The 14,057-nt window shown below is 40.1% G+C and overlaps 1 protein-coding gene across 2 annotated transcripts in view; it reads left to right on the forward strand.

Moving 5' to 3' along the window:
• ACKR2 (atypical chemokine receptor 2) overlaps positions 1 to 8,175 on the forward strand; it is a 39,641-nt gene extending 31,466 nt beyond the window's left edge. For both annotated transcript variants that reach the window (XM_078152415.1, XM_020999307.2), the window contains exon 2: positions 935 to 8,175. In XM_078152415.1, the coding sequence (XP_078008541.1) occupies positions 935 to 2,080 (1,146 nt within the window). In that variant the 3' untranslated portion in view covers positions 2,081 to 8,175. The remainder of the gene's footprint in view (positions 1 to 934) is intronic.
• Positions 8,176 to 14,057: the final 5,882 nt, after the last annotated feature.

Genomic DNA, 14,057 nt, shown 5'->3' on the forward strand with positions numbered 1-14,057 from the left:
AGAAGGTCAAGACTGAAAACGAGGAGATAAATTGGGAGGATGTGGCAATAATCCAAGTGAGAGGTGAAGAGGACCTGTACTAGGGGCGTGGCTAGGTGTGTGCAGAAAGAAAAAGATGAATGAGAGAGAGGCGGTAGACTAAAACTGACCAGGAAAAATTACAGATTGGACATAGGGACGACGGGAGAGGGAAGAGTCACGGATGACTGCAAGGTGGCAAGCCTGCATGCTTGGGAGGCGCCTTCAACACAGACAGAAGACTTTGAAGGAGGGACAGTTTTAGGTTAAGATACTCCACTCTGTGTTGGGTGTGTGAGTTTGGTATGTCTGTGGGTTATCTGGTTGGAGAGGTGATGTGCGTCTGGAGTTCAGAAGAGATGCTAAGGCTAGATATGTAGCTGCTACGGCCTTTGGCCTCCTTCTCCCACAGTGAAGCTGGTTATACCTTCCCCTCAGAAATCTAGGAGGTGTCTTCAAGAGATGTTCTTCTCTTCATCTCCACTGTTAGGTGCTAACCTCAGTTCACTACCTACGTGAAATTAGCTTTTATCAAGGGATATTTCCTTTGAAGATAGAGTAATAACAAAAGTGTCAACATTTTCCTCCCACCCAACACCCCTAACGCCTTAGGGGTTCACTTTCTCCTGTAACACTTCAGATGCTTGGAGAACAGGTTCAGACTTAATAAAGCTTTTATATAGCATTGGCCCCATCAAGTTCATATTTAAATGTAGCATTGTTGCTGGGAGAATCTCAACCAGTTCCCTTGTCTGAGTCTCAGCTTTCTTCTCTGTAAAACTATCCTCTGAACGTATGTGAATAATTGAATTTCCCGTATATGTTATATCTGTTTCTTTCATAAAAGTATATGTTTGTTGAATGGAATATTGAGTATACTTTGCCTAAACTAAATTTTTTCCTTTTGGTTTTGCAGCTCACAGAGAAAATCAGGTTTTTCTCCAACATGACAGCCACCTTGCCTCCTGCCTCATCTACATCGACTAGCCTTGAAAACACCAGCATCTATGACTATTACTACCTTGATAATTTCCTGAGTACGGTCTGTAGGAAGGAGGCCATCTTGTCCTTTGGCCAAATGTTCCTGCCTATCTTCTATTCCCTAGTGTTTGTCCTGGGCCTGAGTGGAAACCTTTTCTTCCTCACTGTCCTCCTTTACTCTGCTCGTAGAAGACAGGTAACTGAGGTATACCTGCTGAACCTGGTTGTTTCTAACCTCCTCTTCGTGGTGACCTTGCCTTTCTGGGGGGCCTCTGTAGCCTGGCATTGGGTCTTTGGGGAAGTCCTCTGCAAAATCATATGTACCCTTTACACTGCTGGCTTCTACAGCAGCATCTTCTTTCTCAGTTGCATGAGTCTGGACAAGTATCTGGATGTCGTCCATGCTCAGACCCACCATCACCCGTGGACGCCAGCAAAGAGCTGGCTCCTTTCAGGTGGGGTGTGGACGGTGGCCCTGGTGCTTTCGATCCCTGACCTGGTCTTTGCTCGAGTGCAAGAAGGCACTGGTGGTATGCAGAGTTGTCATCTGGACTTTGGAGACAATGGGCCTCTATGGAAGGTGCTTCTTCGCTTTAAGCAGAGTATTCTAGGATTTATCCTCCCGCTTTTTGCCATGGTCTTCTTCTACACCCGAATAGGCTACATCCTCACAGTCCTAAGACCTCGGGGGAGGGGCCGAGCCCTGTGGGCAGCCGCAGCACTGGTGGTGGCCTTCTTTGTACTGTGGTGTCCCTACAATATCACCCTGTTCCTGCACTCATTGCAGGACTTACAGGTCCTTGAGGGCTGTGAGGTCAGCAAGCGTCTGGACTATGCTCTCCAGGTGACAGAGAGCATCGCTTTCACTCACTGCTGTCTCTCCCCTTTCCTCTATCTCTTTGTCCACCATCGGCTCAGGAAGCATCTCAAAAAGGTTCTAGAAGCCATCTTCAAGAGATCTAGGGAGTCCTCTGCTGCCCATCCCTCCCAGACCAGTTATTCCAACAGTTATTCCACAACCCAAGAAGAAATGACTAGCACTGACAGTCGGGGAGAAAGCTTACAGGATCATGGAATTTAGAGCTCATTGAGTCCAACTTCCTCATTTCACAAGTGAGAGTACTAGGAGAAAGTATAAGTGACTTGCCCAAGGTCACCAGGCATAGGTAGTAGTTGTGGGTTTTGAACCCAATTCTCTCTAGATAGAGCTCCTTCACAACCAGAACCTTCCACCAAACATCATGTTGACCTGTTGTAGTCAAAATTATCAACCTCAGAAACAGGAGATCTGGATTTGAATCCTGGTCCTGCCATTTCTTAACTGCTGTATAGGTTTTGGTGCAGTGGCTCCCAAATTCTTTAGATATAAGAACCCTTTTTTAACAACCACAAAAACACTGACAAACCTTCATGTAATAATAGATATATTGTTAACATCCATTGACTAAGGAAACAGGTCATAACAAAATGACAATACATGGTATGGACTCTCAGACCCTTTGTGGTAAGTCTGGGCTCCAAGGAGGGCCACAGTCCACATCCTTGAATCCACCTGTATGGTGGAAACAACCCTGGATTTGGAGTCAGAAAACTTGGCTTCAAGTTCTAGCTGTGCTATGTACTCCCTAAATGATTTCGAGCTACCCACTTTCCTCTCTGAGCTTCATCTTCTTCAATTATAAAATAAAAGGGTTGACATTCTAGAAAACTATTTGAAAATTACGTGAGAAAGGTTATTAAATTGTGTGTACCTTTTGATTCAAATAGTTCATTGCTATATATATGCCCTTAGGAATCTGCAAAAGAGGGATGATAATAGCTTCTACCTCCCATCTTGTTGTGAAGATCAAAAGAGATGATCTTTATGAAAGCACTTAACAGAGTGCTTGGCGTACTGTAGGTGCTATATAAATGTTAGTTTATGTTAGTTAGATTATGATTATTACTAATGAGGTTAATGTCAGAAAGATATGTTTCTTGTATACCAAAATATTCATAGCAGCACAACTCTGGAAATAAAGTGGGGCCCTTTAGGCTGTGGAATGGCTGAACAAATTGTGGCATGTGAATGTCTAAAGTGCATGTGTGTGGCCTATGTAGGTTATGTGTCCATCCACATGAGTCTGTGTAAATGTGGCTAGAATAGTTCTCAGCACTTATGGAACACTTAGTAGTCATTCTGTTCTCCAATATAGAGGAAGAGCATTATTCAAATCCCAGACTTGAGCTCTGGATAACAAATGTCATGGAATGTTATTGCATTGTAAGAAATGACAAAGGTGGAGAATTCAGACTTTATGACCTTGCAAGGTGAAGCAAGCAGAACTGGGAAAACCACTCCTATAATAATGTAAATTTTAAAAAAAACCCTCCAAAACACTGTAACCAAGTCAAAACATGGCCTCATAGAAGAGGTAAGAAAATGTGCCTTCCTCCTTTTGTTGCAGAGACGGTCCCTGCTTTCAACGGGCTTACATTCTAATGAAAGAAGATAACACCTAAAAAGAAGCTTGTGGTGAGGAAAATTCATTATAAATTTAGACTTAGAGCACCATGGGAATTTGTTGTTCAGTCCTTTCAGTCATGTCTGACTCTCTCTCTGTGACCCCCTTTGGGTTTTCTTGGCCAAGATACTGGAGTGGTTGGCCATTTCCTTCTCCACTACTATAGGAATAGGGATGATGATTATTCTGTATAAAAGCTTCAATAGGTGAAACATTTTGTGAGGAGTTCATTCCATGGGACCCACACTACAAATAGGCAATTGGCCAAACAAGGCAACCTAGGAGATCTGCTGACCTTAAGATGGACTTAGGTTATGTAGAGGGAGCATGTTCTCTCAGGTAACCACCACCCCCATGCCCAAACCTGTGCATCACTGCATAGCCCATGCTAATACTGTTCAGAGTGGACTCTGTTTAGAGAGGAAAACTTTCAGCATCTTGGGAGGGTGGGGGTGGGAAGTTAAGTGCAAACTCTCAAGAGAAAGACAAGATGTAGGAAGTTGCAAATGGGCACCAGGAGAGAGAGAAAACAGTTGTGGATCCAGGAAGGTGCAGCCTCTCCCCACTCCCAACTCTAAATAACTCCTGCCACTGACAGGAGGATTCCTCTCTGCTTCCAGCAGCAGTTACAGACATCCTCCTAGTTATAGTTTCCATGCCTTCAAAACCTTGGTTGCAAGATTTCAAAGCTTTGAAGTTGTGGTGCAGAGACATGACTTTTAGACCTAAAGATGCAGAATTGGATGTCTGAGGTGATGGGTGATCAGAGTTCTTCAGGGAGTGCTGAGAGAGGGGACTCATAAATCTTTTTCCTATTCTGTTCTGTTATGGTGCTACGCTGATAGGCGAAGGTATGTACAGCTTTCATTCTCATGACATCTGAAAGGTCATGGTTTGAAAAATGCATGGGAAGTCTGTTTACTGCTTGATTCTTATCTCTTGTTTTATATCCTTCATTAAACTGTAAGTATACTTTCCCTTTGTGATCATACTATGTGATTAATTCTGACTGGAAAGGGAAGTTTCAGAAGAAAAAAAAGGAAATTCATGGAGAAGTTTTATAGATCAGTAGTCTCCAAAGTCTGATGCATACAACCTAGTAGGAACACACACAAAAAAATTCTTTGCTGGTGCTGGAAAAAGAAAAGTTAGTCCCATTTATATTCATTTTTAGCTTACTAAAAAGAAATTAAGATTTACTAATATTTAATATGTGGATTGGCCCTGGAACCCTCAATCAATCCACCTGTGATATAGTGACATCCGTGTTATATAAAGCACTGGGAGGGAACAGTGGGAGTTCCACAATGCAAAAGAAGGGCTGACAATGGCAGCCTGTGATATACTGCAGCTCAAGTGTGTCTGGTTAAGTGGATATGCAGATTATATTATGTAGCTTTAAATGAACGAACCCTCACAAAATGAACAAGTGACTTAAAAAGTCTCTTTTTTAAAAAAAATTAATTAATTTTTTTTAGTCTTCAACTTCACTTCCATAAGCTTTTGAGTTCTAAATTTTCTGCCCCTGCCTCCCTCCCCAAGACGACATGCAATCTGATATAGGCTATACATATACATTCCTATTAAACACATTTTCACATTAGTCATGTTGTAAGGAAGAATTAGAACCAATAGGAGGAGCCATAAGAAAGAAGAAATAAAACAAAACAGAACAAAAAAAAAAGAGCAAATAGTATACACCGATTTGCATTCAAACTCGATAGTTCTTTCTTTGGATGTGGATAGCATTTTCCATCATGAGACCTTTGGAGAAGTCTTAGATCCTTGTATTGCTGGGAAGAGCTAAGTCTATCAAGGCTAGTCATAGCACAACATGGCTGTTATTGTATACAACATTCTCCTGGTTTTGCTCACCTCACTCAGCATCAGTCCATATAAGTCTTTCCAGGTTTTTTCTGAAGTCTGCTTGCTCATCTCTTTTTTATTTTTGCAAGGCAATTGGAGTTAAGTGACTTGCCCATGGTAACACAGCTAGTAAGTGTCAAGGCTGGATTTGAACACAAGTCTTCCTGACTCAAGGGCCAGTGCTCTATCCACTGCTCTACCTAGCTGCCCCTTGCTCATCGAGTCTTATAGCACAGTAGTATTCCATTATATTCATCTACCACAACTTGTTCAGCCATTCCCCAATTGATGGGCATCCTCTCAATTTCCAATTCTTTGCCACCACAAAAAGAGCTACTACAAATATTTTTGTGCATGTGGGTCCTTTTCCTATTTGTATGATCTCTTTGGGATACAGCCCTAGAACTGCTATTGCTGGGTCAAAGGGTATGCATGTTTTGATAGCCCTTTGGGCATAGTTCCAAGTTGCTCTCCAAAATGGTTGGATCGTTTCACAACTCCACCAACAATGCATTAGTGTTCCAGTTTTCCCATATCTTCTCCAACATTTATCATTTTCCTGTTTTGTCATGTTAGTCAATTTGATAGGTGTGATGTGGTACCTCAGGGTCATTTTGATTTGCACTTCTCTAATCAATAGTGATTTAGAGCATTTTTTCATATGACTATAGACAGCTTTAATTTCTTCATCTGAGAACTGCCTGTTCATATCCTTTGACCATTTCTCAATTGGGGAATGACTTGTATTCTTTGTTTGTTTGTTTCATTTTTTTTATTAATTTATTTTGATTTATCAACAATCACTTCCATAAAATTTTGAGTTTTAAATTTTTCTCCCCCTGGCTCACCACCTCCCTCCCCAAGATGATATAGGCTATATGTATACATTCCTATTAAACACATTTTCATGTTAGTTATGTTATAAGGAAGAATTAGAACAAATAGAAGGAACCACAAGAAAGAAGAAACGAAACAACACAGAAGAAAAAAATAGTAAATACTATGTTTTGATCTGCATTCAAACTCCATAGTTCTTTCTTTGGATGTGGGTAGCATTTTCCATCATGTGATGTCTTAGATCCTTGCATTGCTGAGAAGAGCTAAGTCTATCAAGGTTAGTCATTGCACAAGGTGGCTGTTACTGTGTACAACGTTCTCCTGGTTGCAAAGGAAATAATTTTTAAAAAGTAAAGGAAGGAGGTTTAGCAGTACCAGATCTTAAACTATATTGTAAGACAGTAATTATCAAAACTATCTGGCACTGGCTGAGAAACAGAAAAGTAGATCAATGGAATAGAGTAGATATACAATTTACAGCAGCAAATAAACATAATAACCTTGTATTTCAGAAGTATAAAGACTTAAGATTTCAGGATGAAAAGTCATCATTTAGTAAAAATTGTTGGGAAAACTGGAAAGCAGTATGGGGAAAAATGGGCATAGACCCAATATCCTATACCATTTACCAAGATACGGTCCAAATGCATACATGACCTAGATATAAAGAGAGATTTTACAAGGAAATTAAAAGAACATGGAATGTATTACTTAACAGACTTATGGATAGGCAAACAATTTACAAATAAACAAGAGATAAAGAGCAAAGTTAGGTGTAAAATGGATAATTTTGATTACATTAAATTAAAAAGGTTTTGTGCTATTAAAACAGATGTTGCCAAGATCAGAAAGAAAGCAGAAAATTTGGGGAAAAATTTTTATAGACGGTTTATCAGGTAAAGGTCTCTTATCTAAAATATATAGAGAGCTTTATTCAATCTATAAGAATACAATTCATTCCCCAATTGATAAATGGTCAAAGGATATGAACAGGCAGTTTTCCAAAGAAGAAATCAGAACAACTTGTAGTCGTATGTAAAAAATGCTCTAAATCATTGATTAGAGAAATGCAAATTAAAACAACCTAGAAAAAAAAACAACAACCTTGAAATATCATTTTACACCTACCAGACTGGCTAAAATGATAGAGGGGGAAAGTGGCAAATGTTGGAGAGGATGTGGAAAAATTGGGACAATGTTTCATTGTTGGTGGAATTGTGAACTGATCCAACCATTTTGGACAGCAATCTGGAATTATACCCAAAGAGTTATTAAGCTACCTATACCCTTTGACCTGGCAATACCGCTACTTGGTCTATTTCCAAAGATGCTTAGGGAAGAAGGAAAAGAACCTGTATGTCCTAAAATGTTTATAGCAGCTCTATTTGTAGTGTCAAAGAACTGGAAATTGCAGAGATGCCTATCAATTGGAGAATAGCTAAACAAGTTGTGCTATATGATTGTGATGGAAATACTACTGTGCTTTAAGAAATGATTAGCTCAATGATTTTAGAAAAACATGGAAAGCTTTGAATGAAATAATGAAGAGCAAAATAAGCAGAACCAGGAGAATGTTGTATATAGTAATAGCAATATTCTTTTAAGAACAACTTTGAATGAATAAGTTATTTTGGCTATTACAAATACCCAAATTAACTATAAAGGATATATAAAGAAAGACACTATCTGCATCCAGAGAAAGAACTGACAAATGGATGTATAGAATAATTTTACATATATAGATAGATAGATATTGATATTTGTGTCTAATGGTAGCCATCTCTTAGGGGGAGGAGAGGAAAGAAAAAAAAGAAATTTACATGATAATTTTGTTGTATATTTGAAAGAAATAGCAAGTTGTGCATAGCAGATTTGTAGTTTCATGTGTAATCATCCTTTTTTATTGTACTATGTTATGGAAATGTTTATTTTATTCCATAAATTAAAAAAATTTTTTAAAGGAAGCCTATTCGATCATTATTAAAATTAGGTTCTTTCAGTGAGAGCAAAAAAGATTTTTGCACCTTTAATAAATAAAGCAGCAAAACCATTTTAAAAATTGTTTATTGAATCTTTAACTCATCCAATAGAAATTATAAAATACATGATGGCTAGGTGGTATAGTGTATAGAGCACTGGCCCTGGAGTCAGGAACACCTGAGTTCAAATCTGACCTCAAACAGCTTGCTACTTCCTAGCTGTGAGACCCTGGGAAAGTCACTTAACCCTGATTGCCTCACCAAAAATATGTATATATATATATATATATATTATATATATATATATATATATATATATATATATATATATATATTTCTATTTTTGTTGTTGTTTTATAATGTATATAATACATTAATTACAGAAGCACCTATATATAATATATATGTATATATATAATTTTGTGTATTCATGAGGACTGCATACACAAAAATTTTTTATTGACAGAGATGTGTGATCACAAAAGTTTGGAGACCACTAGCATCGCTGATGAACCTTAACAAGCTCTACAAACTTGAACTTGGCACTGAGGCACCACAGGTATAACATATTAACAAGATTAATCAAAATAAGCTCTTCAGGCACGACTGTTTTCAAAATAAATTCCCAAACAATGTCAACAGACTTTAAGCTGACTCATGTTTATAAGGCTCTTCCCATGAAGCAAAGTTTTCTTGAACTGAATTAAGTGGAAAGCATTTACTCCATGTGTTACTTGAACCCCTCATGGCATCCCTCCATTTTACAGATGAGGAAACTAGGACCAAGAGAAAGAAAATGACCTGCCCCTCTCTTCACATAGTTTCATCTTTCTATGCCCAGTTTACAGTCCAGTTTGAGGTTGGGGAAGGGCAGGAAACAGTACTCTTATAAGAATTTTTAGGGAGCAAATGAACTCCAGTTCATTGGTACAATAATGAATGTTTCTCAAAATCCTACATTTTAGATCAGGAAGAAAATCTTGAGATCATCCAATCTAGCCACCTTTGGTGAGCGGACTAAGGTCTAGAGAGGGAGTAATTTGCACAAGGTCACAGACACTGTAAGAAGCAGAACAATTTCAACCACTGTCCTCTGACTCATATCCTCCTTTCTACTGGAGCCCTCTACTGGAGTCCCATACATAGCTGGAAGAGACCTCTGAGGGCAACCAGTGCATAAGAAGCCTTCCACCACACAGCCTAAACAATCAACCATCTTACTGCCACTTAAACAAGTATCCTATGAAAAGATGAACATTAATATAACCTCTGATTTCTACTGTATTGATTTTACAATGTAATGAATTTTGTGATGTATTGATTTTTATAATTGAGTTAGCGTCCCAGAAAGACTCAGAAATGTAGTTTTCCCTTGGAGTTAGTTCAAAGGCATGTTTGAAAAGGAATGTTTTCATTCAGACCCTGAGTCAGCTCCTGGGACATCTTGTCATCTGTAAGCTCCAAGTGACTTGACTTGGTGCCACACCCCAAAAGAGATGTCATCTATACTTGTTTGTCCTTGTGCAATCCGGGTAGGCATGTTCTCCCCAAGGGGACAAAAACTTGGTGGTTGTGGTTCCCTAACAAAGATTACAAGAGGCAGGTGAGTTCCATAAAACAATGAACACTCCTTAATTGTCAGAGAAAGGTGGGATTAGCCACACACGAATGCCAACCCACTCTTCCTAGTACGGCCAATTGCTAGGTTCCAAAACTAACCCAGTTTCCCTCTCCTTTCCTATGTGTCAATTAAAAGGGTCTTAAATGATCTCTCCTCAATCTATTTTCCAGGTCAGTTGCTTTTCCACCAAGATATTTCACATTTTCTTATATTTTTTTTCATTCTTTTGACTTTGTTTTATTGTTTCTTTCTTTCTTTCTTTCTTTCTTTTTTTTTTTTTGGTATTACAAATTTATTTTATGCTCAGCATGGAGTGCCCACATCAGAGAAGGTGCTGTGCTTTACGAGCAAAGCGGAACTGAAGTAGCTCAAAAGAAACACAAGCTATGTAAATTTAGAGAATCTACCCCAAATGTTCTCCTCTACTACTTGTGCCCCATCTGCGGTAGAATATTCTGAGCTCATACTGGTCTGATCAGCCACAGTGTGACACTGTTAACTTGACGCTAGCATAGTGATGTCGAAGCAAAGGACAATAACCAACCAATAAATTTTCAATTCACAGAACAAAACAAACATTTCCGTAATACAGTACAACAAAAAAGCTGATTGCACATGAAAGTGCAAATCCACTCTGAACCACCTGCTATTCCCTCCAAATATACAACAGAATTATCATGCATATTTCTTGGGGTTTTTTTCCATTTTGTTCTTCCCTCTCTCCCCCTCCCCTGCCCTAAAGTTGGCTACCATTAGACCCAAATAAGTGCATATATAAGTAAAATTATTCTACGTATACTTCTATTTATCAGTTCTTTTTCTGGATGCAGATAGCATCTTTCTTCACATGTCCTTTATTTTTAATTTATCTATTTATAATAGTCAAAATGACTTAGCCACTCAAAGTCTTTCTTAAAACAATATTGCTGTTACTGGATACAATATTCCCTTGGTTCTGCTCACTTCACTCTTCCTAATTTCTGGCAAGTCTTTCCATGCCTTTCTAAGATCACTGAGCTAATCATTTCTTACGGCACAGTAGTATTGTGTGGGACAGTGACCACCAAAATCAAGAGTTTGGAGTCTGAATCAGAGATCAGTGGGGGCAGCTAGGTGGCGCTGTGGATAGAGTACCGGCCCTGGATTCAGGAAGACCTGAGTTCGAAGCTGGCCTCAGACTGACACATAACACTTACTAACTGTGTGACCCTGGGCAAGTCACTTTACCCCATTACAAGAAAGAAAGAAAGAAAGAAAGAAAGAAAGAAAGAAAGAAAGAAAGAAAGAAAGAAAGAAAGAAAGAAAGAAAGAAAGAAAGAAAGAAAGAAAGAAAGAAAGAAAAGAAATAATAGGAATCAGAGATCAGAAAAGGTCTTTATTCTTTCTCATGAGAAAGGGTACCACCCCTAGTCACCATTGCAAGCCAGGAGAGTACAAATTAGAGCCACACCCTTGGCTTATTTGATGCCCCCTCCCACTCTCTTACCCCTTTCTCATTTGGCTGGGTACTCAGGACGTACATTCTAAACGTAACAGCAAATACCCAAAAGAAGTAAACATGCCCATGTTTGGACTAGATGCATATGTGTACTAGGAAGTAGGAGCAACCAGGCACCAAGCTCCCCCACCCATGCTGACGTGGTGCTGGAGGAATAGAAGTTTATGGGGGGAAATGGAAACTTAACTCAAGGCTTTCTGGAGGAATGAAACTTAGGCCTGTGGGAACTGCACTGCAGGCCATCTCTGACACTCAGGCAGAGTGCAGAAGAGAGATAGGAGTTTGCAGGGAGATACTAATGAGGGAACTTCGCTGGGAGCTGTCACAGACCTGTCCTTCCCACCTCCTAAGTTTTCTTATGCTGAAAAAATGCTCACCCTGACCTTTTATTGACTGTACTGCTGCAAAATTTGATTTGAGGTTATATATATATTTATTTGGCAATTGGGGTTAAGTGACTTGCCCAGGATCACACAGCTAGTAAGTGTCAAGTGTTTGGTCTGAGGCCACATTTGAACTCAGGTCCTCCTGACTTCAGGGCCAGTACTGTATCCGCTGTGCCACCTAGATGCCCCGATTTGAGCTAATATTTTAAAGTTTGTAGGGAAATGTTAGAAGAATTCAGCTGGGCTGCTGCCTCTACTCTACTATCTTGGTTACTTCTACTTAATCATTGTCTCTTTAATTCATTTGCCTACCAGGCTGCCTAACATCTTAGTTATCACTGTAAAAAAATCCATAGTTAATAGCTTATCAAGTGTTGGCTGACATCTAGATGAGAAGAATCAGGTTCACAGATCTAGAGCAGGAAGGAGCTTTGAAGGTCACCTAGTCCATCCCAAATCCCCTGAAAAAGTGTCCAGCTCACATTTTACAGACAAACTGGGGCCCATAGAGTTTAAATAACTTAGCTGAGGTCATACAGAGAGCTGTATTAGAATCCAGGTCATGTTATTCCAAAGTCCAGAATTCTTTCCAGGGTACTGTGATAGGAATGGGAGAGAGGATGTAAAAAAAGAGATGGGAGGTAGAGAGATGCAGATTCACTCCAGTACCTACCCACACATGAGCTGGACCCTCCTGTGACAGAAAGGAGGGTTACAGCAAAGTGTTTTGAGCATCTCCTTTTCTCATCTTGTCACTCTCCCAAAAAGATCCTCAGGATTTCCCCTTGGGTTCCACTGTGGGCCTGTCTTCCAGTAACACCTCCTTATCCTTTCACAGACTCCTGAGATTTGGTGTTAGAAGGGACCTAAACGATCATCAAGTCAAACCTCAGTCTACAGAGAAATAAACTGAGGCCCAGAGAAGTTATTGTGCACCAGAATATTGGTGGAACTGGGAAGATGCCAGTTAACCTCAACACTCCCCCAGTACCATCTAGGACTCTTGTGAGCAAGGAATCTATAATGCAGACCTGGGACAGTTAGAAGTATGTAGTTTTGAGGACTTTGGAGGGAGGGAGTCACCTTTGTTAATTGTTTTTAACCTCTCTGGGTGGTGGGTGGAAGCTTTTCTCTTTACAAACTGCTTTTTAATCTCATGGGGACAAGCTATTCTCTAGGAATATTTGACAATAAGTTGATTAAATGGATTGTTTGGCTGAACCCCAGAGCAAGGAATGATTCATTGAACTCTCAAGGTCTGAATGATCCCTGGCACCACATTAGGAGAGGTCATAGAGCCAGAAAATGGAAAAGCAGTTATGCAAATCCAGTTTCTCTAGCTCCAAATCCATTGCTCAATACACTACACTCTCTACCTCTTCCATCAAACTCCTACCGAAAGCTGAGTCTGCTGAGAAAGAGGCTGAAAATTTAGTACCTGATGAAGTGCTAATGAAAATTCATTCTTCTCTCTTCCTTTGGAGATTTGTACTGTGATTGGGACAACGCTTTAAACCTCCAACTCCCAAGAGAGATGGATTGGTCTCACAGGAAAAGTGTTGGTGGTAAAATTTCAGGGCCCCAACCTGTGCAGCCTACAAGGATGGTAGTCACCAGAACTGTGAACACAGAAGCCTAGAATGCCATCACCACACCACAAGGGATCCATGTTTTCTGGCCACTCAAGAAAGGGTAAAAGTGCTCTTTGATGATGAGAGCCTTTTATAAGCAGAGGAAAGGCCTTTGCTTCCTGTACTTTGTCCTATGCCTAACTGTGTAGAGGGGGCCATCTCTAGTTGCTCTGATCTATATCTTGCCATTGAACCCAGATAGCTCCAGAGGAGAAAGTGAGGCTGGTGACTTTGTACAACTCTCCTCACTTAAATACAGTTTACTTACAAGTCATGGCATCATCTCCCTGATGTCATAGTTCTCTTCCAGAATGAAGGACAAACAACAAACAAACAACAACCTATGAGTAGTCTGAGCTGCCCCACTAGGGACCCAACTGGCCAGTTCCACTTGGGCAACTCAGTTCCTTCCTCCCTCCCTTCCTTCCTCCCTCCCTTCCTCCCTCCCCCTCCCTCCCTTCCTCCCTCACTCCCTCCCTTCCTTCCTTCCTTCCTTCTTTCCTTCCTTCCTTCCTCCCCTCCTTCCTTCCTTCCTCCCCATTCCCTTCCCCCTTCCCTTTCTTTTTTCCTTTCTCTTTCCCTTTCCCATTCTTTTTCCCTTTCCCTTTCCCTTTCCCTTTCCCTTTCCCTTTCCCTTCCCTTCCCTTCCCTTCCTCTCTCTTTCCCCACATGGGGTTTCATTGCCTTACCTTTGGCTGCACTCCCCAAAGGAATGTAAATTTTGATGGCTGAAACC

Source organism: Phascolarctos cinereus, unplaced genomic scaffold (genome assembly GCF_003287225.1).
Source record: "Phascolarctos cinereus isolate Bilbo 61053 unplaced genomic scaffold, phaCin_HiC Scaffold_4;HRSCAF=312, whole genome shotgun sequence".
In the NCBI taxonomy this organism is placed as follows: Eukaryota; Metazoa; Chordata; class Mammalia; order Diprotodontia; family Phascolarctidae; genus Phascolarctos; species Phascolarctos cinereus.